The sequence below is a fragment of the Podarcis bocagei genome (genome assembly GCF_964188305.1).
Source record: "Podarcis bocagei genome assembly, chromosome: 10".
Classification (NCBI taxonomy): domain Eukaryota; kingdom Metazoa; phylum Chordata; class Lepidosauria; order Squamata; family Lacertidae; genus Podarcis; species Podarcis bocagei.
This window is the reverse complement of record NC_138135.1, coordinates 14,172,257-14,198,667: the sequence shown is the minus strand read 5'-3', so window position 1 is coordinate 14,198,667 and position 26,411 is coordinate 14,172,257. Positions and strand designations below refer to the sequence as shown.

The 26,411-nt window shown below is 45.9% G+C and overlaps 2 protein-coding genes across 2 annotated transcripts in view; both read right to left on the bottom strand.

Annotated features, from left to right (window-relative positions):
- The window catches only part of KRAS (KRAS proto-oncogene, GTPase), a 48,225-nt gene extending 44,848 nt beyond the window's left edge, over nt 1-3,377 (bottom strand). Inside the window, 1 exon segment of the mRNA XM_081210535.1 lies at nt 3,239-3,377. Coding sequence (XP_081066661.1) covers nt 3,239-3,290 — 52 coding nt within the window. The 5' untranslated portion in view covers nt 3,291-3,377.
- Nucleotides 1-26,411, bottom strand: part of DNAI7 (dynein axonemal intermediate chain 7) — a 278,992-nt gene that overhangs the window by 80,417 nt on the left and 172,164 nt on the right. The window lies entirely within an intron of this gene.

Here is a 26,411-nt window from a genome sequence, read left to right as displayed (position 1 = left end):
GAAGGCAGGCACCCCACCAAAAACACACTCAAAAAGTATCCCCGCCGCCCTATATGGGAGCCGGAATGACTCTCCGGAAAGCTGAACCACCAGGAAAGACTTTGCAGTGGAGAGGGGGAGGAGGAAGGAGGAGAGAAGGAAAAGATGTCTAACTTTTTGAATGTTTCCATTTTTGCCATTTTGAAACAAGGAAGAGTCACCATCGCGCGCGCGTGTGTCCCCCCCCCATTTTCATTCATTTTCTCTTCCCCCCCCCCCCCCACGTTTATTTCCTTCGAAGACGGACGAGGGGAGGGGGTGGAGAAGCCCCGCAATGAAGGACAAGCAGAGCAGGGAGGGGAAAGACCCAAGTGAAAGGGCGCGGGCGGCAGCAGCATGCCACTAGGTCCGGGGGCAGAAGCGGCTGGCTTCGGGGGCTTCTTCGCACGGGGAGCCCACCGAGTCCCAACGCCGGGAGAGGGCGCGGCTGTTTCTCGCGGAGGCTACTAAGTCCCGGAGCAGAGGCGAATGGGGGTGGGGGGCTTCTTCATACCACTAGGTCCCGGGGCAGAGCCAGCTGGGCGGGAGGCGGCTAAACCCCCGAATCAGTGCCAGTAGACCTGGGGCAGGGGCTCATCCCGGGATGCCACTAGGTCCTGGGGCAGGGAAAGGTGAAGCTTTTGAAGGCGCGGCTGCCCACTAAGTCCCAGAGCAGAGGCGGCCGAAGGGGGAGGGCTTCCACTAAGTGCCCGGGCAGGGGCTCCCCACTAAGTCGCGGGCAGGGGCTGCCCACTAAGTCCCGGGGCAGAGGCAGCCGAAGGGGGAGGGCTTCCACTAAGTCCCCGGGCAGGGGCTCCCCACTAAGTCGCGGGCAGGGGCTGCCCACTAAGTCCCGGGGCAGACAGGGGCTCCCACTAAGTCCCGGGGCAGGGAGAGGCTCCCACTAAGTCCCGGGGCAGGGGCGGGCAGGGGCTCCCACTAAGTCCCGGGTCAGGGGCGGGCAGGGGCTGCCACTAAGTCCCGGGGCAAGGGCTGCCCACTAAGTCCCGGGGCAGAGCCAGCTGGGCGGGAGGCGGCTAAACCCCCGAATCAGTGCCAGTAGACCTGGGGCAGGGGCTCATCCCGGGATGCCACTAGGTCCCGGGGCAGAGAAAGGCGAAGCTTTTGAAGGCACGGCTGCCCACTAAGTCCCGGGGCAGAGGCGGCCGAAGGGGGAGGGCTTCCACTAAGTCCCCGGGCAGGGGCTGCCCACTAAGTCCCGGGGCAGGGAGAGGCTCCCACTAAGTCCCGGGTCAGGGGCGGGCAGGGGCTGCCCACTAAGTCCCGGGGCAGGCAGGGGCTCCCACTAAGTCCCGGGTCAGGGGCGGGCAGGGGCTCCCACTAAGTCCCGGGTCAGGGGCGGGCAGGGGCTCCCACTAAGTCCCGGGGCAAGGGCTGCCCACTAAGTCCCGGGGCAGAGCCAGCTGTGCGGGAGGCGGCTAAACCCCCGAATCAGTGCCAGTAGACCCGGGGCAGGGGCTCATCCCGGGATGCCACTAGGTCCCGGGGCAGAGAAAGGCGAGGCTTCTCAAGGCGCGGCTGCCACTAAGTCCCGGGGCAGAAGCGGCTGGGGGGGGGGGAGAGAAGTGGGAGGCGCCCCTGAACCCCGGGTCACTTTCCCGCGGGATGCAAACAGGTCCCGGGGCTTCCTCTGGAGAAGGCACCCCCCCCACCCAGCCCCTTGGGGAGCACCTACCTCCTCTTCCTCCTCCTCCCGGGTCTCTCCGGAGGCGCCGCCGCCGCTGCGCGAAATGGCCGGAGCCGGGGCTGGCGCTGCCGAGCGCCGAGAAGAGGATGAAGGGGTGCGCTTTAAAAAAGAGAGTGTGAGAGAGAGAGAGGGAGCCATCGATACCCTCGGGAGCTCGATTCGGCGGCCTGAGCAGGCAGAGCAGGGGTGGGCGGGGCGAGGAGGAGGAGTGGGCGGGGCTGGAGAGGAGCCGCAGCCCGGGATTCTTGCTGCAAGATTCGCTTCTCCCTCGCGCCAGCTGCAGCAGCCGCGCGCCGTGTAGATGCACCAGACCCGGTTATATAAAACGGCGGAGCTCTGCCAACCGTTTGCACGCTTCCTTGGGAGCAAAGCAAGCCTCCATTGCACGCACGGGGGTTTTGCATCCGAGTAAGCGCGCGTTGCAAACCGGGCATGCAGCAAGGAGGGATTGATATATATATATATATATTAAATATTTTTATTTCTTTACAGTAATTGATAGGCACGCTGCAGCAGGTTCCGCGCTGCCCTCCCAATACCCGCTGAGCGCCGGGGCGGGGCGGAGGGGGTGGCTTGCTTCCAAGTAAACACGCACAGACGGTCGAGTTGGCACTTCTAAAATGCGTTTTTTAAAAAATAAAAATGCAGCTGCTTTGAACTGGGCAGGTGATGGTTGTGGGGTTTCTGTTTCGTTTTTTTAGCGGTGGGTTATCAAAATGAAAAGAATCCCGACCTGTCATTATTAATAAAAGACGGTGGCAAAATAAATCAAGGCGGATGAACGACGGCCTGAAGGCACCAAAAATCACCCGGGAAGCAGGTTATTGGGATTTTTAAAAAGACTGTAAAGTACGTTTGTCTATGGGAGGAGCATGCCGTGTTGGTGAATAAAGTGGCGATCTGTCAAGATGATGTAAATAACAAAACAGTTACCTTTAAATGCTGTGGAAACTATAAATGACGCGAAAACGTACCAGGAACAAGTCACACGAGGTAAGGATGGTGCGTGTGTGGTTTTCCCCTCTTCCCTTTTGCCGAGAAATGTGACAGCCATGCAGAATTGAAACTGATCGTATGCGAGATCCATTTACATCACCCTGTAAAGCATTTCGGACCGCTGCACAGAACTCCGATAATTATCCTACAAAATCCGATGAGCCAAAGGGATGCTGATCAAACACAATATATACCATAAAACCAATAAGGCGATCCGGAACTGGATTTACAAATAGACGAATGAATTACAACGTCAGTGTTTTATGCGTTACATAAATGATGAAGCATAATGCCACTTCTTAAAAAAAATACTCTGAATTAATACTTCTGGAATAACTACCACCACCCCTTGGTTTTAACAGCCAGCAGTCATTAATGTAGTATTAGGCCTTTCAAAAAAAATTGGGGGGGCAGGATAATTATACAGTGGGGACCCCGTCCACTGCCCCCAAATATCCTCCCCCCTTTGTACACGGTCCCCCCCGCCCCATACACACACAAACACAACCCTCTTACCCCTCTCTCTGTCTCCAGCCCTTCCTGCTTTTGCTGTTTCCAGGACGTACATGCAATTCAACTTCTCTGCCCAAGGCAGGTTCCAAAATAACAGGCACCTACTCTGTTATTGGCTGGTGAGGAGGAAGAAGGGCGTGTTACAAAATCTTTATCTGTGTGTACCTATGTATGCGGTGCAGTCAGCTGTGTTGTGTGTTTGTGTATTAGGCTGCAATGGGTTGCAAAGGTGTTTCGTAAGTGCAGCCTACCTATTTAGCTAGCTGGCTGCCTGCAGCAAGTCGCTTGGCATGCCTTGGAAAATTGCACCAAATCCCAGGGCTTTACCTGCCAAGCCTTACTGATTTGTCTTGGTGCATAACAAATGGTGCATCCTAATGCTCTCTTTATTTTCTTTTTGAAAGCAGCAAATGGGTTTGGGGTGGAGAGCCCCGATTGGAACAGCAGCCCCTCGCTCTAATTAAAATGTCTTGGAAGTAAGCCCCCTTGGGTTTGGTTTACTTCAAAGTAGGGATGTGTAAGATTGCCTGAAGGGTACAGAGAGAGGGATTTCCAGCATTGCAATCTAGCAATTGTGCCTCTCAAGATCTGTTTGTTGTTTTTTCCCCCTCCTGTTTCAGCAATTGGGGTTTGTAGGGGGAGGAGATGGAATTTAGCCAGTGGTGATTTCTTGAGAATTCTCCCATAATTTTAAGTGTTACACCCACAATCCCAGCTCTTCAATGTCATTCCCAGAGTAACTTGCAAAATGTAAAAAGCACAATGAAATGACATTTGTAAAGATGAATCGCTGTTTTTATTGTATATAGGTCAGCCACCTGAACAGAAAAGTGGCTAATGAATTTAATAAATAAGTTGCAAATATTAGCAGTGATTCCTGCATTGCAGCGGGTTAGTCTAAATGGTGCTTGGGTTCCCCCTTCCAACTCTACAATTCTATGTACTGAATACAATGTGCGTTCTCTCCCTCCCTTCAATTTCCTCCATCCCTCTGCCCTCCCTCTTGGGATTGCGGGATTGCAAGTGCCTCGGGGCAGGGACCTGTCTTTTTGATGCTGCTCTGTGGAGCAGCGTTTAATTTAAATGCGTAATTCCTTCTAATAGCAAACGCAGACTGCGAGTGCTGGCAGGGTTGCTGCCAAAATGGGGTCACTGAGAATCAAGAGGGAGGTATTTACATGGTTGGAGGAGGAGGAGAGGTTGCAGAAACAGCTGTGAGTGGAGGGGGGACGACTTTTCCCATCCTAACCTCCTGGGAAACTCCGTAAACCTGCTGTACCTAGAACTGGGTGAGAAAAGGGCAGCTGAATGGGTAGCAGCTGTGAGCAGCCGGAGGAAGTACCATATACCAGGCTTCCTCAAATTCAGCCCTCCAGATATTTTTGGCCTACAACTCCCATGATCCCTAGATAGCAGGACCAGTGGTCAGGGATGATGGGAATTGTAGTCTCAAAACATCTGGAGGGCCGAATTTGAGGAAGCTTGCCGTATAACTTGGGCCCTGCCCATAAAAAAATAAAGTCTAGAATGAGAGACTAGTGTGATGTCTGCCATTTCCAGGAGTTCTTCTCATTGTGGGACTCCTGTGGGTTAGCTGAGAGGGTTTGGGGACCCTAGGTGAAAACTTGGAAGCTGAGAGAAAGGATGTTTCAGGAGGAAAATGAACTGATATTGAGATAGATGATAGATAGATAGATAGATAGATAGATAGATATAGATAGATATACCGTATTTTTTGCTCTATAAGACTCACTTTTTCCCTTCTAAAAAGTAAGGGGAAATGTGTGTGCGTCTTATGGAGCGAATGCAGGCTGCGCAGCTATCCCAGAAGACAGAACAGCAAGAGGGATTTCTGCTTTCACTGCATAGCGATCCCTCTTGTTGTTCTGGCTTCTGAGATTCAGAATATTTTTTTTCTTGTTTTCCTCCTCCAAAAACTAGGTGCATCTTGTGATCTGGTGCGTCTTATACAGCGGAAAATACGGTGTATATATATACCTGTAACTTTGTATTAATGCAACATTTTTATATGTAATGGTGTGTTTTTGTAATGTTTTGTTTAAACTGCCGTTGCTTTCGGGTTTTTTATACGCTGCTTACAGATATTGTTAATATATTAAGCGGTACAGAAATTAAATAACCAACCTGGAAAACTTTAAAAATGGGAAAAAATGTGGGCCTCTTTCTCCTCCAGAAAAGGAGAGAGAGAGAAACCAGCCTAAAATCGCATCCACACCAAACATTTAAAGCACTCTTGTAACACTTTGAACCGGCAAAGAATCCTGGGAACTGTAGTTTAAGAGTGCCAAGTGTTGTTAGGAGACCCCTCGCAGAACTACAATTCCCAAACAAAGGTTGAAGCGTGGGATGTTAAGTGTCAACGGGAAAAATAAAGTGGAAAACTTAGGAAAGGGTGCAGGGAGTAAACTGGACAGCTACAGCCCCTTACAGCCTTTTATCGCAGCCTTTTTGCCAGGCTGGTGCTTTACAGATGTTTTGAACTACAACTCCCACCAGCCCCTTTTTGCCAGTGTGGCAAAAGGTCTGGCCTGTTGTGTCCTGGAAGAAGGCTGGAAAGGAGCACTCTTGTTAGGAGGTGAATCATAGAATCAGAGACTTGTAGCATTGGAAGGGTCCCTGTGGCCATCTAGTCCAACCTCTGCAAATGCAGGAAAGAGCCCACTTGTATTCCCTTGATTCTACTATTTTCCAGATTACCAGTAATGTCCTCCATGCTCTTCTTTGGCAACGAGATGCTTGTAACTTCCCAAAGCTCAATTCTTCAGGGAGTGTTTACAGCGTGGCAGGCCTTGCGGTGGCAATTTGTCCATATGTCACAAATGCTCAGTGGAACTATTGTGAAGGTCGGTGCGCACGCAAGTCTTCTTTTTCCATGGATGGCTAGCAAACCAGCATGCCACAGCACAATGTCAAAAACTCCCTGACGTCAAAGAAGCCAGGAGAATCGGGGCAGACCGTTTTGATTTTGTCTTTTCCCCCCATAGTAAATTACCTCTGTAGGGTAGTCCTGAATTGGGAAGAGCAGAAAGCCCTTTCTTTTTTATATAATTTTTTATTTTCAATGCAAAATTAAAACAAAAATTACAAACACTGAATCCAGAATAAAACTATACAAACAAGAAAAAAACACAAAAGAAACAAAAAAACCCCACACATCTACAAATAAAAACCATATCTTCATTCTAATCTAGTCATTACATACATATGTACATATTGGCTTCCTTCCTTTGTTCTAAGACCTCGAAATTTTTACTCTTGCTAAGTTGTTGTGTCTAATGTAGATTACTTCTATCTTTATACTTTCAGATAGCCTTTTCTTTAGGGATTCCCGGTCTGATCCTGGCATCCTCACCTTAAGTTGGTCATTAAAGTCAGAGGAAAAAATTTCTCATACTGCGCACTTAACTCTGCAACTTTCCCAACTGAGTTCAATGGCAAATATAAACACATAACAGGGCATTTTGGAGCTTTAGCTCATGTTGTATCCATGCCTCCTGAACTCGTGTCGGATCTTGAGCAAGCTTTGAAGTTATAAACCAGGGCAGTGAACCAGCAGCCCGCAGGCTATTTGGACCAGCCTACCAGCATCTCCTGGGCTCAGCCCAATATTACACCATACTACTGGCATCCAGTCTGTGGGTGCGTGAGAGAGAGATTTGTGTGTGCGGTTATATGTGTCTGTTAAGGGTATGCAACTGAACTGGCCCTGGCCACTTTTGGAATGCGGCCCCTGACAGCTTTCCACAAGGGTAATGTGGCCCCTCTGCCCCCCAAAATATCCCCTACACCCAGGGCTTTGCTTGAGATTTGGGAACCTGGGGGTTCCTAGGGTATAAAAACGAATCGAGGGAACACTCACTCTGTGATTTTGCACACTTAAATGTTGAAACTTTGGACTGGCAAGATTTCCTTTGATCTGCAGCTGTTCTTACCCTGTGAATATTGATGAAAAATCCTCATCTTTAAGATCCCGGTTTTGACTGCAACAGACTAACAGAACTACTCCTGTAGACTACAAGTTACATACAGTTTTGTTTTGCTTTGTATTCTGAAATTTTCCCTCACCTTATCCCTTTCTTCTTTCTTTCTTTCTTTCTTTCTTTCTTTCTTTCTTTCTTTCTTTCCTTCCTTCCTTCCTTCCTTCCTTCCTTCCTTCCTTCCTTCCTTATTACCACCCCCCAAACATGAGTATGTGCACAGGCACTTAAAGACTGTGTCTGATTAATGTTTGTATGCATGTAAATAAAACGTCTCAGTAAACAACAAAATCCTAAATATGGATGCTTCTTGGTTTAGGGTATAAAACAGGAATAGGGAACCTAGGAACATAGAAAGCTGCCTTATACTGAAAGCTGTATCTAGAGAAAGCTGCATAATCAGAAAATGTCGATGTTATTTAGGGCAAAGCAGAACTCACATAAGCCTGGTCTTAATAAGCGATGGAAAGACGCTCAGGCCTTTACAGAATGCTTTACAGGATCCCCACCTCATTGGAAGAAATGATGAGGGAGAAAGGCACAGGATTCCACATGATGACGCCTTTGGCCTCTTTCCCATAGTTGCAGGAGCAAGATAAAGCTCCGCTTGCTACACACCTGGAGCCAAACTAAAGGTGACACTGTAGCAGAGGCAAGACAGTCACCTCTTGGGAATGCATTAGCTGTGAGATTCCAGTATCCAAATGTGTTTGGATACACATTCCTACTCTCTGATTAGCAGATATAGGAATGTAGGAAGCTCATACCCTCCAACATTTCTCTGATGAAAATAAGGACGTCCGATATTATTATTATTATTATTATTATTAATAATAATAATAATATTATTATTATTATTATTATTATTATTATTATTATTATTCCCTGCCCATCTGACTCTGGATGGCGTCCAACATATATAAAAATCTAATAAAACATTAAACATTAAAAAACTTCCCTATACAGGCTGCATTCAGATGGCTTGGGAGGTCAGATAACTCCATACCCTCCAACATTTCTCGGTTGAAGATAGGAACATCCTGAGGAAAAGCAGGCCAGTCAGGGATCAAACCAGAAACTGGGACGGCTTCTGTAAATCCAAAACTGTCCCTGGAAAATAGGGGCACTTGGAGGGTCTGGAAGCAACCTTACACTGAGGTAGACTATTGGTCTATCTAGGTCAGTACAGTGGTACCTCAGGTTACAGACGCTTCAGGTTACAGACTCCGCTAACCAAGAAATACAGTGGTACCTCGGGTTAAGTACTTAATTCGTTTTGTAGGTCTGTTCTTAACCTGAAACTGTTCTTAACCTGAAGCACCACTTTAGCTAATGGGGCCTCCTGCTGCCACCGCACGATTTCTGTTCTCATCCTGAAGCAAAGTTCTTAACCCGAGATACTATTTCTGGGTTAGCGGAGTCTGTAACCTGAAGCATATGTAACCCGAGGTACCACTATATTATTATTATTATTATTATTATTATATATTTCTTACCAATAAATCTTTTTGAAAGTTTGAGAACCGCTGTCTTGATGGATCCTGGTGCTACTTTTGGCCAATAGAGAGAGAAGGCTAGTTTCTGATGTATGTAGATTAAGAACTGTACTTAGAGGCGTGGTTTAAAGGTGTGCATCAAGTTCCACCAGGACTTCCACCAATACCTATAGCCTCTCCGTTAGTGGAACATGAAGATAGGATTGCACCCTTCGGCTGGGGGGAAATGATCAGGAGAATCAGGGAAATGATGCGGCAGGAAGGGTTAATCTCGCCCCCAACCCCAGCGCACCACCACCAATCCTGTTCAACAATTGCCCCCCTCCACTGGCTATTTTTAACTTTTTTTAAAGTGCAGGTACATAGATCTCTTGTGAGTCATCTGCTTATACTATTAAGTGCAGGGGGTCCCTCTCCAGTCCAGAGTTCCCACCCACTGTCTATATTTGGAGGTGGTACAGTCCCTAAAGAGCTGTGCCACATGATTTTTCCAAATGCGTAGATCACCCCTTGCTCCCGACCACATGAGTGCAAGGATTAGCTTAGGAGAGCAGAGTTTTTGTTGTGTCCGGCTGGGAAAGAACGGTTCTTCCTTTGAGCAGAGATCAAGGGCTTGTTCTCATGAATGGCTTGTATTATTTTGCATGACATTTCAGGAATGCCTTTCCCCCCTCCTTTTTTTGTTCCACAAACACGCGATCTTTTCACACGTCCTTGTCTTGCTTACTGCAATATTTCATCCCAAAGCAAAGCTGCAGCAGAAAACCCAAAACTAATTTGGAGGGTTGACTAGTTGTCAGTTTTATTATTTTGATTAAAAACAAAATGTATTTTATGCTGTGCAGAAATATTGCTTTGTGTTTCCACGTTGCTCTTCCATAGATGGGACTGTTTAAAAAAGGTCAGGGTATTTCAGTTGATCCAAAATATGGTGGCCAGATTGTTATCTGCAGCCCAAAGAATAAAAAACATATTACTCTGATCCTTCAACATATGCATTGGTTGCCTATCTGTTTCTGGGATCAGTGTAAGCTGCTGATTTTAGGGCTTAACATGATTTACAGTGCTTCCAGATGGGGACTTAATATGACAAACAGATCACTAAGATATAACAAGCAGCTCATTGGGAATAAGTATTTTTAACGGGAAAGCATAAATCCAGATTTTAATGGGGGTGGGAATATAGGCCAACACTTTGGTGCCAGCAATATTGTGTGGACGCTGCAAAGGAAAACCTGCATACACAAGGAACATTGATCCCATGGTGAATTCTTACCTGGAAGCACCTCGGGACTTGTGTTGTTGTTGTTTAGTCGTTTAGTTGTGTCTGACTCTTTGTGACCCCATGGACCAGAGCATGCCAGGCACTCCTGTATTCCACTGCCTCCCACCACAGCTGTCAACTTTTCCCTTTTCTTGCAAGGAATCCTATTCGGAATAAGGGAATTTCCCTTTAAAAAAGGGAAACGTTGACAGCTATGGCCTCCCACAGTTTGGTCAAATTCATGTTGGTAGCTTCAAGAACACTGTCCAACCATCTCGTCCTCTGTCGTCCCCTTCTCCTTGTGCCCTCAATCTTTCCCAACATCAGGGTCTTTTCCAGGGAGTCTTCTCTTCTCATGAGGTGGCCAAAGTATTGGAGCCTCAGCTTCACAATCTGTCCTTCCAGTGAGCACTCAGGGCTGATTTCCTTCAGAATGGAGAGGTCTGATCTTCTTGCAGTCCATGGGACTCTCAAGAGACTCCTCCAGCACCATAATTCAAAAGCATCCATTCTTTGGCGATCAGCCTTCTTTATGGTCCAGCTCTCACTTCCATACATCACTACTGGGAAAACCATGGTTTAACTATAGGGACCTTTGTTGGCAAGGTGTTATCTCTGCTAGGCTACCATATGAGACTGCCTGCTCTTGCAGTTAAGATCACAGGGTTGTGGGAGATCCTCTAGGCTGATCCTTGCCAATACAGTGGTACCTCGGGTTGCATACGCTTCAGGTTACAGACTGTGCTAACCCAGAAATATTACCTCGGGTTAAGAACTTTGCTTCAGGATGAGAACAGAAATTGTGCAGCGGCGGGGCAGCAGGAGACCCCATTAGCTAAAGTGGTGCTTCAGGTTAAGAACAGTTTCAGGTTAAGAACGGACCTCCGGAACGAATTAAGTACTTAACCCAAGGTACCACTGTACAGTACAGGAAAACATCCGCTACAGCATCCGTCATATGTGCCCATCTAGTCTTTGCCTAAAATCCTTGAATGAAGGAGAGTACAGCACCTTCAGAAGCAGCCCGTTTCACTTTCAAAGAGCTCTTATCATCTGATGCTGGCCTATCCGCTTCAACTAGACCAAGAAAAAATTATCTGAAAATAATACAAAAATGGCACAGTTCGCGGTTCCTTCACACATATGTGGCGACTCTGCGCCAAAGGTGTCCAGTTCTGGGATGAGATATTTTCAGAAGTAACATAAACACTGGGAAAACCTCTGAAAGGAAAAAGGAAAAAAAACCCACCTGAAATAGCATTCTTAGTTCTATTCAGCAGAGACAACAAAGGGTTGTTATATAAACATTTACCTGATTACTTACTAATGGCAGCAAGAATATTGAAAGCCAGAAAATGGAAAGAAGCAAAGGGTTGAAATGTACAAGACTGGTTTAATGAATAAAGAGAAATCTGCAACCTTGGATTTGAATTGTTCTTTTTTCTTTTGTCTATGGAATTGTTTTTAATCGTTTTTCGTGCTGGTGTTTTTACTGTGGAATTGCTTTGAGATATGTTATGGAAAGCTCTTTGTAAATGAAATCAAGTTTAAAAAAAATGAATACACACACATACATATTTATCCAGAGATGTTATGGCGGTTTTCTTTACTCTCCTACACCTCCTTTAATAAATACCAAATGGAAGGTTTTCCTCTCTGTGAAATGATTCATTTCCTCTTCCCTTCCTTTGAACAGCACTTTAGCTGAGAACTGTCAATAAATCTCTCCTCGGTTAAGGGCAAATCCTCCACATCGCTCATCTCCGCCGCTAAGCCTGCCGTGAGTAAGCTGCTTGCTTACGTCTTTGTACCCCTAAAACTGGATCTGCCCGCTTCCTCCAGAGCAACACTTTTGAACCTTGGGCAGTTGTGTGTGTTTTTCGCTTTCCACCTGCAAAACACAGCCTCCTCTCCTCTCCTCTCCTCTCCATATTGGAAAAAAATGGATAAGGAAAAGTCCCCCACACTCTCCTCCCCACTCTCATATAATGCTAGAACTTGTTGGAATACTCAGATCAAATTCACACTGTTGTTGTTGTTATATCCTGACCATCTGGCTGGCTTGCCCTGCCACTCTGGGCAGTTCCCAACACATATAAAAACATAATAAAACATCAAACTTTTAAAACTTCCCGATACAGTGGTACCTTGGGTTACATACGCTTTAGGTTACAGACACTTCATGTTACAGCTCCGCTAACCCAGAAATAGTACCTCGGGTTAAGAACTTTGCTTCAGGATGAGAACAGAAATCGTGCGAGGGCGGCACAGCGGCAGCAGGAGGCCCCATTAGCTAAAGTGGTGCTTCAGGTTAAGAACAGTTTCAGGTTAAGAACAGACCTCCAGAACAAATAAAGTTCTAAACCCGAGGTACCACTGTACAGGGTTGCCTTCAGTTGTGTAGTTCTTTATCTCCTTGACATCCAAAGGGAGGGCGTTCCACAGGGTGGGTGCCACTACCAAGAAGGCCCTCTGCCTGGTTCCCTGTAGCTTCACTTTTTGCAGGGAGGGAAATGCCAGAAGGCTCTCGGAGCTGAACCTCAGTGTCCGGACTGAACAATGGGGCTGAAGTATACTGGGCTGAGGCCATTTAGGGCTTTAGCACCAACACGTTGAATTCTGCTCGGAAACTCACTGGGATCCTTTAGGACCGGTGTTATATGGTCCCGGTGGCCACTCCCAGCCACCAGCCTGGCTGCTGCATTCTGGATTAGTTGTAGTTTCTGGGTCACCTTCAAAGATAGCCCTACGTAGAGCACATTGCAGTAGCCCAAGCGGGAGATAACTAGAGTATGCACCACTCTGGCGAGACAGTCTGCGGACAGGTAGGGTCTCAGGTGGAGCTGGTAGACAGCTGCCCTGGACACAGCACTAGGCTATGTTCTACCTCCACTTTCAGAAGTGTTATGTCTCTGGTTACCAGTTGCTGGGTGGTGGAGGAAGTCACATGCAATAAAAGCAAGACTTTACCTACCTGTGAACTTACAATCCGGAGCAGCAGAAAACAAGCTTGCTCCATCTTCCATGGGACAGCCCTTGAGATATTTGTAGATGGCTGTCCTACCTCCTTCTCAGGGTCCTCTTTTCCAGGGGATTCAAGTTACAAGAAAGGAGGTTGCAACTAAGCATCAGGAGGAACTTTCTGACAGCAAGAGCTGGTCAATAGTGGAACGGACTGGACTCCCTTGGGAGGTGATGGACTCTCCTTCCGTGGAAGTCTTTAAGCAGAGGTTGGATGGCCATCTGTCATGGACGCTTTAGTTGAGATTCCTGCCTTGCAGGGGGTTGGACCAGATGACCCTCAGTATCCCTTCCAACCCTACAATACTGTGATTCTACGATGATGAAATATACTCGGAGCTGAGTGTGGATTCCATGCTCTTTATTTCAGCTCATGCTAAACAGTGCATGACTGCTTTCCCCCAAAACCTCTGGCTAGACCTGATCAAATTTGCAGATGACACCAAACTGGGAGGGGTGGCTAACACCCCAGAGGACAGGATCACACTTCAAAACGACCTTGACAGATTAGAGAACTGGGCAAAAACAAACAAGATGAATTTTAACAGGGAGAAATGTAAAGTATTTCACTTGGGCAAAAAAAATGAGAGGCACAAATACAAGATGGGGGACACCTGGCTTGAGAGCAGTACATGTGAAAAGGATCTAGGAGTCTTGGTTGACCACAAACTTGACATGAGCCAACAGTGTGACGCGGCAGCTAAAAAAGCCAATGCAATTCTGGGCTGCATCAATAGGAGTATAGCATCTAGATCAAGGGAAGCAATAGTGCCGCTGTATTCTGCTCTGGTCAGACCTCACCTGGAGTACTGTGTCCAGTTCTGGGCACCACAATTCAAGAAGGACACTGACAAACTGGAACGTGTCCAGAGGAGGGCAACCAAAATGGTCAAAGGCCTGGAAACGATGCCTTATGAGGAACGGCTAAGGGAGCTGGGCATGTTTAGCCTAGAGAAGAGGAGGTTAAGGGGTGATATGATAGGCATGTTCAAATATATAAAAGGATGTCACATAGAGGAGGGAGAAAGGTTGTTTTCTGCTGCTCCAGAGAAGCGGACACGGAGCAATGGATCCAAACTACAAGAAAGAAGATTCCACCTAAACATTAGGAAGAACTTCCTGACAGTAAGAGCTGTTTGACAGTGGAATTTGCTGCCAAGGAGTGTGGTGGCGTCTCCTACTTTGGAGGTCTTTAAGCAGAGGCTTGACATCCATATGTCAGGAGTGCTCTGATGGTGTTTCCTGCTTGGCAGGGGCTTGGCAGGGGGTTGGACTCAATGGCCCTTGTGGTCTCTTCCAACTCTATGATTCTATGATTCTATGATTCTATGATTCTAGACAGTGGTACCTCAGGTTAAGAACTTAATTCATTCTGGAGGTCCATTCTTAACCTGAAACTGTTCTTAACCTGAGGTACCACTTTAGCTAATGGGGCCTCCCACTGCCACCGCACAATTTCTGTTCTCATCCTGAAGCAAAGTTCTTAACCCAAGGTACTATTTCTGGGTTAGCGGAGTCTGTAACCTGAAGCGTCTGTAACCTGAAGAGTCTTTAACCTGAGGTACCACTGTATATACATTATTTACACAATGGGTCCCGTATGATTGGCTGATTCAACTCCCCTCCTGGAGCCTGATTGGACTGTTTCTGCAGGCCAATCAGGTTGCTGATTCACTTCCTCCTGGAGCTGGACTAGGCGGCTCCTGCAGACCAACCAGGTTGCTGCCTTCTAGGATCCTCCCTGCCTATTGTTCTAGGATCCAAGCTCAGTACATAACAGATGATCCCCTATGAAGCCCCCACACACCTGCAGATGTGCTGCATACAGCGGGTTAGAGGTGGGGGTGGAAGAACTAATTAATTCTCTTCCGATCTTGTAATCAGCACCACATTTCTCCCATATGTCGTTCTTTCTGATGGTGGGAATCCTGTGGGCTTCTAACAATTAGAATTAAGTTGTAAATGGGAAGACGATCAAAGGGTTCGTCTGGAGGACACCCCCCCCCATCAATTTATCTGATCAAATGCTTCTCTGCCTACACGCTTCCCTGCCGTATTGGAAGTCTCACTTCCCACACAAAAGTAGGAAGACTTTTTTTTAAAAAAAAAGTTTAACTCTTCAAATTTCTTTTCAGAAAAACCGTTTCATCGATATACATGTTATTGTTGGCATCCGTCTGTCTCCGGGAAACAATGGAAGAATGTGCCTTTGGGGGTGAAGTCAACCTGTTGGAAGGTTACAGAGTCTTTACGAACATTTGATTAAAAGGGACAAAAAATATCAGAGGCTTGTTGACTGGAAACGTCTGGGCCAATCTTTTATTTATTTGCTGCACTACTATGCTGTTTCTCTCTCTCCCGATGCAATCTAGGCAGTTCTTTTTATTTTAATAAAAGGACAACATTGCTGTGTCTCGACCCAGTGACACCACAGGGAAGCCACAGCAAGGCTGGCCAGAAGCTATATTATGATTGCATCTTGTGCACACTTGTGAGATTTCAACCTTGCACGGTTGAAGGCCAGATGGTTTTAACTCACACGCATTAAATGCACACAACGTTTTCCGGGTGGAAAAGCATTAAAAACAAAACAAAACATTTATTCAAAGTTACAATACAATACAGTTACAACACAATACGTTTTCAATCAATGTATCCCTTCCACAGACACCTCTGTGATGATGGTGGCATTAAAATACCTGGGAGCCAGTGTGGTGTAGTGGTTAAGAGCGGTGGACTTGTAATCTGGTGAACTGGGTTCGCGTCCCCGCTCCTCCACATGCAGCTGCTGGGTGACCTTGGGCTAGTCACACTTCTCTGAAGTCTCTCGGCCTCACTCACCTCACATAGTGTTTGTTGTGGGGGAGGAAGGGAAAGGAGAATGTTAGCTGCTTTGAGACTCCTTAGGGTAGTGATAAAGGTAAAGGTAAAGGGACCCCTGTCCATTAGGTCCAGTCGTGGCCGACTCTGGGGTTGCAGCGCTCATCTCGCTTTATTGGCCGAGGGAACCGGCGTACAGCTTCCGGGTCATGTGATCAGCATGACTAAGCCGCTTCTGGCAAAGCAGAGCAGCGCACGGAAATGCCGTTTACTTTCCCGCCGGAGTGGTACCTATTTATCTACTTGCACTTTGACGTGTTTTCAAACTGCTAGGTTGGCAGGAGCAGGGACCGAGCAACGGGAGCTCACCCCGTCGCGGGGATTCGAACTGCCAACCTTCTGATTGGCAAGTCCTAGGCTCTGTGGTTTAACCCACAGCGCCACCTGCGTCCCTTAGCGAATAAAGCAGGATATCAAATCCAAACTCTTTTTCTTCTTCTCTTCTTCTTCAATAAAGAAAAGGGGGAACCAGATCATGTCAAAGGTATCTTTTTTGAGATGACCTTGATTAGTCACCAGTGGTAAATAAGGCATTATGACAGAGCAACGCTCCAGATGTTATTAACCCAAGCATACTTTTCAGCCCTCTGCCTTGCTTACTGGGCATGGCCTGCTCAGTGCACCGGCTCCAGAAGAATAAGGATGCTAGCACAGGGGCAGTTCCAAGGAGGCGGTTTGAGTATACATGTCTTTGCATAAACCCTTAGAACCAAACCCCACATAACAGACACCTGGTTCCTCAGGGGAAGGGGGACTGTGAAGCACCTGGGCTCTGGCCCTACAGACCTTGGGGTCCAGTGGGTTCTTCTCAGGGTTCCCGTCCAACAGCATCACTTGTGGTGGTCCTATGATCTCCAGCAGCTTCCTCAGAGCCCTGGACCTGATCTGCCTTTCTGGCTGGTGCCTCTGCAGCCTCCGACTGTGTCTGCATTTCTGTTGGAGTCGGAATATATAACAAGGGCAGAGAAGCTCAGGACCGAGAGCTGAATGAGGCCCTCTGAGGCTCTGTCTGGGCTTAACCTGGGTTCAAATATGGGATCACAGTTAAACTCTCTACTTGACCATAATATGTAACCAAGTCCCCCAACTCCTTGCGACCTGAGAACCAGGCCAGTGTTTATATACTGCTTTCATTTTACCTTACCTAGTATTTTATATTCATGTTGCATTTCAGCTGCTATGTGTTTCGGAAAGTTGTTTGTTCCCCGTGCATTTGGGCGCCTCGAGATGTGAGCCAATTTTGCCCGAGATCGAGTGCTAAATTTGGATGCCGTTCTCACTCAAGGTGACGGACTCAGCCTTTTGGAATCACACCAGTTTCAAAACTGCATTGGTTTGCTTGGCTTCTTAGACTTCCCAAGCAACCTTGGGCGTGAGGCTGCTAGTATACGTACACATACACATAAATAGAAACTGCTTATATTGCTGTTGAAGTCCAAGGCCTCCTCTTTAGGGTTCACCCACCACACTGGAGTAAGAGGGCAAATATGTTGACTCAGCTTCAACTGTTGCAAACATGGGAAGAGGAAGGAAAACCCATTTGCCCTTCCTCTTCCCTCCCCAAATATCTGAGGACTCTCTCCGTGATGACTGAGTCATTACTGCATTGATCTAATTCTTTCCCTCTGCTGGATGCTGAAATGCAAATGTAGCATTACTTTTGTGGGTCTGTCGAGAGAGCCTAATATTGACGAGGATTTCATGTCTGTAGTGACATTTCTGTTCCTGCTTGTACAACACTTTCAAATTGATGGCGTCTCCCTGCTCCTACCCACACAGACATGTTACACCTGAACTGCAGACACCGTGTCAAATCCTACAGACTGAAAGCAAACCAGGCAGAGTGAGCCTGCCTAAGTACATCTTTTTTAAAAAAAGGTATAGGACCCCTGACAGTTAAGTCCAGTCACAGATGACTCTGGGGTTGTGGCGCTCATCATCAACTGTCCGCAGACAGTTTTTCCGCGTCATGTGGCCAGCATGACTAAGCCTCTTTCTGCCGAACCAGAGCAGCGCACGGAAACGCCGTTTACCTTCCCGCCGGAGCGGTACCTATTTATCTACTTGCACTTTCGAACTGCTAGGTTGGCAGGAGCTGGGACCGAGCAACGGGAGCTCACCCCGTTGCGGGGATTCGAACCGCCGACCTTCTGATCTGCAAGCCCAAGAGGCTCAGTGGTTTAGACCACAGCGCCACCCTAGACTTCAACTTTTCTTCCTTCAAGGAAACCTTTCCATCTCAGAAGAAGAAGAAGAGTTTGGATTTGATATCCCGCTTTATCACTACCCTAAGGAGTCTCAAAGTGGCTAACATTCTCCTTTCCCTTCCTCCCCCACAACAAACACTCTGTGATGTGAGTGGGGCTGAGAGACTTCAAAGAAGTGCGACTAGCCCAAGGTCACCCAGCAGCTGCATGTGGAGGAGCGGAGACACGAACCCGTTTCCCCAGATTACAAGTCTACCGCTCCTAACCACTACACCACACTGGCTCATTTCCTGCTGAGGAACCACCACATCAAACAACACAAGCAACATGAAGACCAGTATACTAGATTGCACTGTAGTTCTAATTGCATAATATACATGATTTAGTACAACACAAACAAAATGTGTACACTTGTAAATTCTCTAATATATTTGAAAACAAATGAACACACGTCTGTCAATCTTTGAAAGTCCATAAAAGTATAATAAGTCTATGGTTAAAACAAAGTAATAGATGCTATCCTGTGGGCTGAGCAGTAAAACTTTTTAGGTGTTCATGGTGCCGAAGTAGTAAGTGAATAACAACGTAGGACAGTGATCCCGGATAATCTGACTGTTTCGCTGGAATCTTCTTCAGCACAACCCATGTTACCCATGTTGCTTGTGTTGTTTGTTATGTTAAGTTTGCAACACAGGGGTTTGTTGTTCTGTATTGAGGAACAACCACACTGCAGATTCATTCCTTTTTAATCAGGCCTTTGAATAGGCACCATATCTGGGGGGTTCGGGGGGGCCAAGGCACCCACAAAATTCCCACTGTGGGTGCCTGGCTGGGCGAAAAAATGCGTCACACGTGCAACGTCACACAGTGCGCTGAGGCCTGGCGGGGCTCATCATAGCCGCAGGAGGGTCCAATGGGGCCCAGTGCACATTGTGATGTCATATGCATGGCCTGTGTCATGTCACGTGACGTCATGCATGCAACGTGCATGACATCACACACACTGCTGGGCACCCGCAATGTGTGGCGGAACCTGGCACACCTGGGTCTTTGGCTTTTAACCAGCTCTGGTCTTTTGCATGGGAAGTTTTAATGTAGGTTTCTTTTTTATTTATTTTTTTAAAAAGAATTGAATTTTAGATTTTTTTTAATGCTGATTTTAATGATAATGATTATTATCATTATTTATTACTTGTACCCCACCCATCTGAATGGACCAACACCCTATGCAGCTTCCAACAGAATATAAAGGAACACATGATACATTAGACATTAAAAGCTTCCCGATTTTAATGCATGCATGTTTTGTTTTTTTGCTTAAAACATTGTTAAGTCGCTTTGTTTTTGTTTTTTTTTTGCAATTAGATTTTTATTCAGTTTTCCTTTTACTCATATTGGTTACAACATATTTACATATTTACAGTTTTGGAACCTCCACCAGCACCTCCCACAATCATCCATTGTTCTTATTTTCTCGCATTTTCCTATATAATATTGCTAACTTACTATTAGTTTACACCTCTCTAATTCTATCTTACAATATTCCTTACAATGTTACAAAGTCTCTTTAAACCCCACTAGCGTTGTTTGTTGATCACATATAGTTTCCAGATATGCCGCAAACTTCCCCCAGTCCTCGATGAATTTTTGATCTTTTTGATATCTTATTCTTCCAGTCAATTTGTCCAATTCTGCGTATTCTATAAGTTTCATCCTCCATTCGCTCAGAGTCGGCATTTCCTCCTGTCTCCACCTCTGGGCCATCAGTATTCTTGCCGCTGTCGCAGCATATTGGAACAGTTTATAGTCCCGTCTTTTTATCTCTCTTCCTGTTATACCTAGTAGGAAGGACTCTGGCTTCTTGACAAACGAGTATTTAAACATCTTTTTCAATTCACAATAAATCAATTCCCAGAAACCCCTCACCTTCCTACAATCCCACCACATGTGAAAGAGAGATCCCTCTTTTTCTTTGCATTTCCAGCACTTATTACATGTCTTGTACATTTTTGACAGTTTTACCGGTGTTATATACCACCTGTACACCATCTTCATTATATTTTCCTTCAGTGCTGTGCATGCAGTGAATTTCATATTTTCGTTCCATACCCTTTCCCAATCCTCCAGTTGTATACTGTAACCAAAATCTCTGGCCCACTTAATCATGACCGACTTAATTTCCTCATCCTTTGTTTGCCATTCCAAAAGTATTTTGTACATTTTCGAAATTATCTTAACGTCATTATCAATTATATCTGATTGAAATTTAGACGCTTTTTCTATATATCCCCTTCCTTTGAGATCTTTGTTAAACATTGCATTTGCCTGGAAATAATGTAGCCAATCATAGACCTGATCCTTCACTTGTTCATATGGCTTAAATTTCCATTTCTCCCCCACTTTCACTACCAATTCGCCATATGTTATCCAATTTGGTCTCATATTAATTTTTTTTACTGACATTACCTCTAGTGGTGACAACCAGTGCGGAACTTTAAATTCCAAAATATTTTTGTACCTGTCCCAAACCTCTATTATAGAACCCCTAATGACATGATTAGTAAAACTTTTGTGGATTTTCTTCTTCTCCCGCCACAAATAGGCATGCCATCCAAACCTATTATCGTGGCCCTCTAGATCTAACAATTTATTATTATTTAATTTTATCCACTCCTTTAACCAGCAAAGACAGGACGCCTCGTAATATAGTTTTAAGTCTGGCAGGGCAAAACCGCCTCTTTCCTTAGCATCTGTCAACAGCTTAAATTGTATTCTTGGCTTCTTGCCCTGCCAGATATATCTCGAAAGCGTTCTTTGCCACTCTTTAAATACACTTGTTCCCCTGATTATAGGGATCATCTGAAACAAAAATATCATCTTTGGGAGCACACACATTTTGATCGCTGATATTCTGCCCCAAAAGGACAGTTTCATTCTACCCCAGGTTTCTAAATCTTTCTTAATTCCATTCCACACCTGGATATAATTGTTCTGATATAAATCAATATTTTTGGGGGTCAGCCATATTCCCAAGTATTTTACCTTTTTGGCCACATCAATTCCTGATTCTCGTTGCAGTTCATCCACTAGACTCTGATCGATGTTCTTAGCCATTATTTTTGTTTTTTTCTTATTTAGCGTAAATCCAGCCACTTTCCTCCAATACCTCATTTAAGCTGTTTTTTGGTTCTTCAATCGTTATTACTATGTCATCGGCAAAGGCTTTAATCTTATATTCATTTTTGCCGACTGTAACCCCCTTTATTTTATCGTTGTTCCTTACTGAACCCAGAAGGACTTCCAGGACTATTATAAATAGTAACGGCGAAAGAGGACACCCCTGTCTAGTACCTTTCAATATCTTAAACTCTTCTGTATATATATTATTCACAATCAATTTAGCTCTTTGTTCCGAATAAATTGCCCTTATTCCGTTGTAAAATTCATTCCCCACTTCCATCATTTCTAAATTTTTCAACATGAATTCCCACGATACATTATCAAAAGCCTTCTCTGCGTCCACAAACATTAATAAGGCTTGCTTCTCGTTCCTTACAGACAGATATTCCAAAATATTTATTATGTTCCTAACATTGTCTTTCATCTGCCTGCCCGGGAGGAAGCCTGCCTGGTCTACATGTATTATTTCTTGCAATATCTTCTTTAATCTCTTTGCTAATATTCCAGCAAAAATCTTATAGTCTGTGTTCAACAGAGATATTGGCCTATAATTCTTTACTTGTGTCAAGTCAGAATCTTGCTTAGGGATGAGTGTAATAAAGGCCTCTTTCCACGTTCCGGGGATATCCTGTTGTTTCAATATGTTATTCATAACTTCCTTTATTGGTACTATCAAGGCGTGCCTCAGTTCTTTATAGTAACTAGATGTTAGGCCATCTGGTCCTGGTGCCTTCCCTTTCTTCAGTTCTTTTATTATTTCAATTATTTCCTCATTTGCAATTGGGGCGTTCAGTCGGTCTTTCTTATCTGTCGGGATCTTTTTCACACCTTTTTCCTTTAAAAATCTTTCTATTTTCTTCGTATTATTCTTTTCTCTGTTGTTATATAAATGTTTATAGAAGTCCAAGAATCCTTTCCTAATAGCTTTGGGGTTTTCGACTTCTTCTCCCTCTAAGATAATTTTGTTAATTGTGCTTTGTTCCTTCCTTTTCCTGATTTGCCACGCGAGCCATCTGCCAGATTTGTTAGCAAATTCAAAGTTTTTCTGTCGGAGCCTTTTGATGTTCCATTCCACCTCTTTATTAATAATCATTGCAAATTGTGCTTGCAGGACTTTAATATTCTGTTTTATTTTTGAGCTGTTTGGGTTCTTAATTAATTTTATTTCGTTATCCATTATTTGTTTTAAGATTTCCTTCTTCCCTTTCTCCCTGTTCTTATTCTTAATCGCATTCTGTTGAATAAAGAATCCTCTTATAACTGCTTTGCTTGCGTCCCAAACTATACTCATTTTTGTACCCTTGTTCATGTTATCTATAAAGTAGTCTGTCAATTTTTTCTTTGCCTCCTGTTAAGTCGCTTTGAACGGCCATGGCAAAAACCCCGCAATGAATACATTTAATAAATAATAATAATATTCCCGCCCCAGCCAGCATGGAATGATGGGATGGGAGTTGTAATTCAGAAACATCTGGAAAACCACTGGTCCCCCACAGCTGTGCACCCTCCCTATCTTTGGGGCTGTAATGACTCCCCACACACATATACCCTTTGCAATTGGTTCCTTGTGGTTTGGCTGGCTGGTTTACTGGCTGCCAATATGTAATTTGCGTGAGGATTCCCAGAACGAAGGATGATGGGGGTAAGGAATAGAAATTATCTCTAGCGACAAGCGTCGTTTGGGCTGCATTCCCAAAACAGCCCATCCCTGGAAGGTCGTAAGGCTGCCGTGGAAACTGGTGGATGTGTACTTCTGGGGTGAGGTTGGTTTGGGAGGAGGGAGAGAGGTGAAGAAGTTTATTTACCTTTCGGTTTCTAAGGGCGGGTTGTTGTTGTTTTTTGGTTTGTTTGTTTTTTTAATGCAAGAGGAATAAATCACCATTGCTGCAAGTTCTGGTCTAGATGTTTGGTAGTGCTGGACACTCCACTCACCTCACAGCCGTAAATCGCAAAAGGGAAAGAAAGATTTGCAGCAGAGAAGCGACGGACGGGGAAATGGAATAATAACATCTAGGAAGCTGCCTTTTTCTGAGTCGGACCTTTGGTCCGTCTAGCTCAGGACCGCCTCCACTGACTGGAAGCAGCTCTCCAGGGTTTTCTCCCAGCCCTACTTAGAAATATGCTCTACCATGGAGTTACGGCTTGTGGCAGCATCTGTGGTTACCTGAGCTGTGCCTGCTGCCCAACAGCTAGTTCTGCACCACCTCTGGAAAACCCCTTCTGGTGGTTCCCTCCCTGGGAGAAGTGAGGTTACAGGGAACCAGGCAGAGGGCCTTCTCGGTGGTGGCACCCGCCCTGTGGAACACCCTCCCAACAGATGTCAAGGAAATAAACAACTATCTGACTTTTCAAAGACATCTGAAGGCAGCCCTGTATAGGGAAGTTTTCAATGTGTGGTGTTCTGTTGTGTCTTTGTATATTTTGTTGGAAGCCACCCAGTGGCTGGGGCAGGCTTCCTCAACCTCAGCCCTCCAGATGTTTTGAGACTACAATTCCCATCATCCCTGACCACTGGTCCTGCTAGCTAGGGATCATGGGAGTTGTAGGCCAAAAAACATCTGGAGGGCTGAGGTTGACGAAGCCTGGGCTGGGGTATCCCAGTCAAATGGAATTGATGATGATGATGATGATGATGATGATGATAATAATAATAATAATAATATTCCGGGCACAGGTCCACACTTTAAAGCTCTGTGTCTGAGTGCCTTTACTGTCCCGCTCTGGAGCTGAAAAAATGCACTCTTTAAAGCTAAATCGGAGCAAACAGCTATTCCGGTTTCCTGCAGATTGCTGTTTGTTCCCATTCAGCTTTAAAGGGGTATTTTGTGGGGAAAGCTCGGGGGGGCACTTGGATATGGAGTTTTAAAGCACATGCTTTGCCTCGAAAGCACAGAGGAAAGGTAAGTGCGGATCATTCCTGACTCCGTGCCAGAGCATCTGGTTTGCATGGAGAAAATCCCAGGTCCAAAACAAAGGGTTTCCACAAAGGGCTGGGAGATACCCTGGCCTGGAGCCCTGAAGAGCCACTTCCAGGCAGAGTCAGTAATCCTGATCTGCCTTGGGCTAGGTGCACACTGCACAGTGCACTTTTGAATCCATGTACACAAGTGGCGCTGTGGTGTAAACTACTGAGCCTTGGGCTTGCCAATCGGAAGGTCAGCAGTTCGAATCCCCGTGACGGGGTGAGCTCCCATTGCTCGGTCCCAGCTCCTGCCCACCTAGCAGCTCGAAAGCACGTCAAACTGCAAGTAGATAAATAGGTACTGCTCCGGCGGGAAGGTAAACGGCGTTTCCGTGCACTGCTCTGGTTCGCCAGAAGCGGCTTAGTCATGCTGGCCACATGACCCCGAAGCTGTACGCCGGCTCCTTCGGCCAATAAAGCGAGATGAGCGCCGCAACCCCAGAGTCGGTCACGACTGGACCTAATGGTCAGGGGTTCCTTTACATTTACCTTTTACACACCACATTGTACCCATGATGCTGAGCCTACGCTACATTTCCCCCTCAAACCAGCTTCCGTCTGATCTGAAAATTTAACATTCGTTGAGCATGCGCAGAGGATAGCCCATGCGCAGATTGTAGCTTCATGGGTGTTTGACAGGCTTGCAGGCTATGGGGAAACAAATCAGGTAATGTTGTGTGCAGCAACATACAGTACAACTCAAAGTGCAGCTGGGAGTCGGCGGGTTAACCTCGCTGCGTTTTCATAGAATCGTGGAGTTAGAAGGGACCGTGAAGATCATCTAGCCGAAGCCTCTGCAATGCAGGAAACTTCCCAGCAGGAGTCTTTAATCCACACCACCCTGAGATTAAGATCTCATGCTCTACCGACTTGGCCATTCCAGCTGGCAACCTGGTAATGGGTACATGCCCTCGGCTTAGGACAGCGACCTGTGACGTACCTCAAGTGAGAAGATGCCTTTTGGTCTTTAGGAAACGTTAACTGTCAACCCTTTATTTGCAGCCATAAGGCAAGGTGAAATATACTCGGAGTCGAGAGTGGATTTCATGCTCGTTATTCAGCTCATAGTGGTGAGGAGGAATGGAAGTTCCCCCAGAATATCTGCTTTATATACATTATTTACACAATGGGCCCCACGTGATTAGCTAATTCCGGGATTCTCCTGTAGGCCAATCAGGTTGCGGATTCACTTCCACCTGGAGCTGGATTGGGTGGCTCCTGTGGACCAATCAGACTGCTGCATTCTGGGTCCTATTGTTCTAGGACCAATCGGACTGCTGCATTCTGAATCTTATTGTTCTAGGACCAATCAGACTGCTACATTTTGGATCCTATTCAACTCGGTACAGTGGCACCTCAAGTTAAGTACTTAATTCGTTCCGGAGGTCCGTTCTTAACCTGAAACTGTTCTTAACCTGAAGCACCACTTTAGCTAATGGGGCCTCCTGCTCCTGCCGGAGCATGATTTCTGTTCTCATCCTGAAGCAAAGTTCTTAATCTGAAGCACTATTTCTGGGTTAGCGGAGTCTGTAACCTGAAGCGTATGTAACCTGAGGTACCACTGTACATAACACAAGGAATCTTTGCTTGTTTAAAAGGAAGACTAGGAATTCAAAAACACCCAGATTCCATAGGCATTGCACACACAGAGAGAGGTTAGAAGTGAGAGGCTCTGGGGATCATTTGTAAACCATACGTTGCCTAACTCTCTGGCAGAGTACAAATTCCTGGGAAATTATAAGTTGTGCACATTTACAGGTAACACAGCCCTACGCAAGTTTACTCACACTGCATACATTTAAAGCACATCCTCCATCCCAAGAAGGCTGGGAACTGTAGTATACCTTTCACAGAACTGCAGTTCTCAGCACCTACAGTGCTTAAACAGCTTATTTCCTGGTCAGTGTTGTCGCAGGACTGCCACCTTAATTACTGCATCGAGGGGCATGGCCAAAATATTAAGGGTTACGCTTTCGTCGCTCGGTGGGCAGCGAGGCAGAATATTTGTGGCAATCCATAATTAAGAAATAATGCTAGTTATTAGGTGGGCCTAAGAACAGGCAGCTGCCCATATTCTTCTCATTATCCACAATGAGCTTCTGTGTGTGGGGTCTTTCTTTCCAGGAGCTCAAAATATTTTGCAGAGACTGCTTAATTAAGCTGAACAA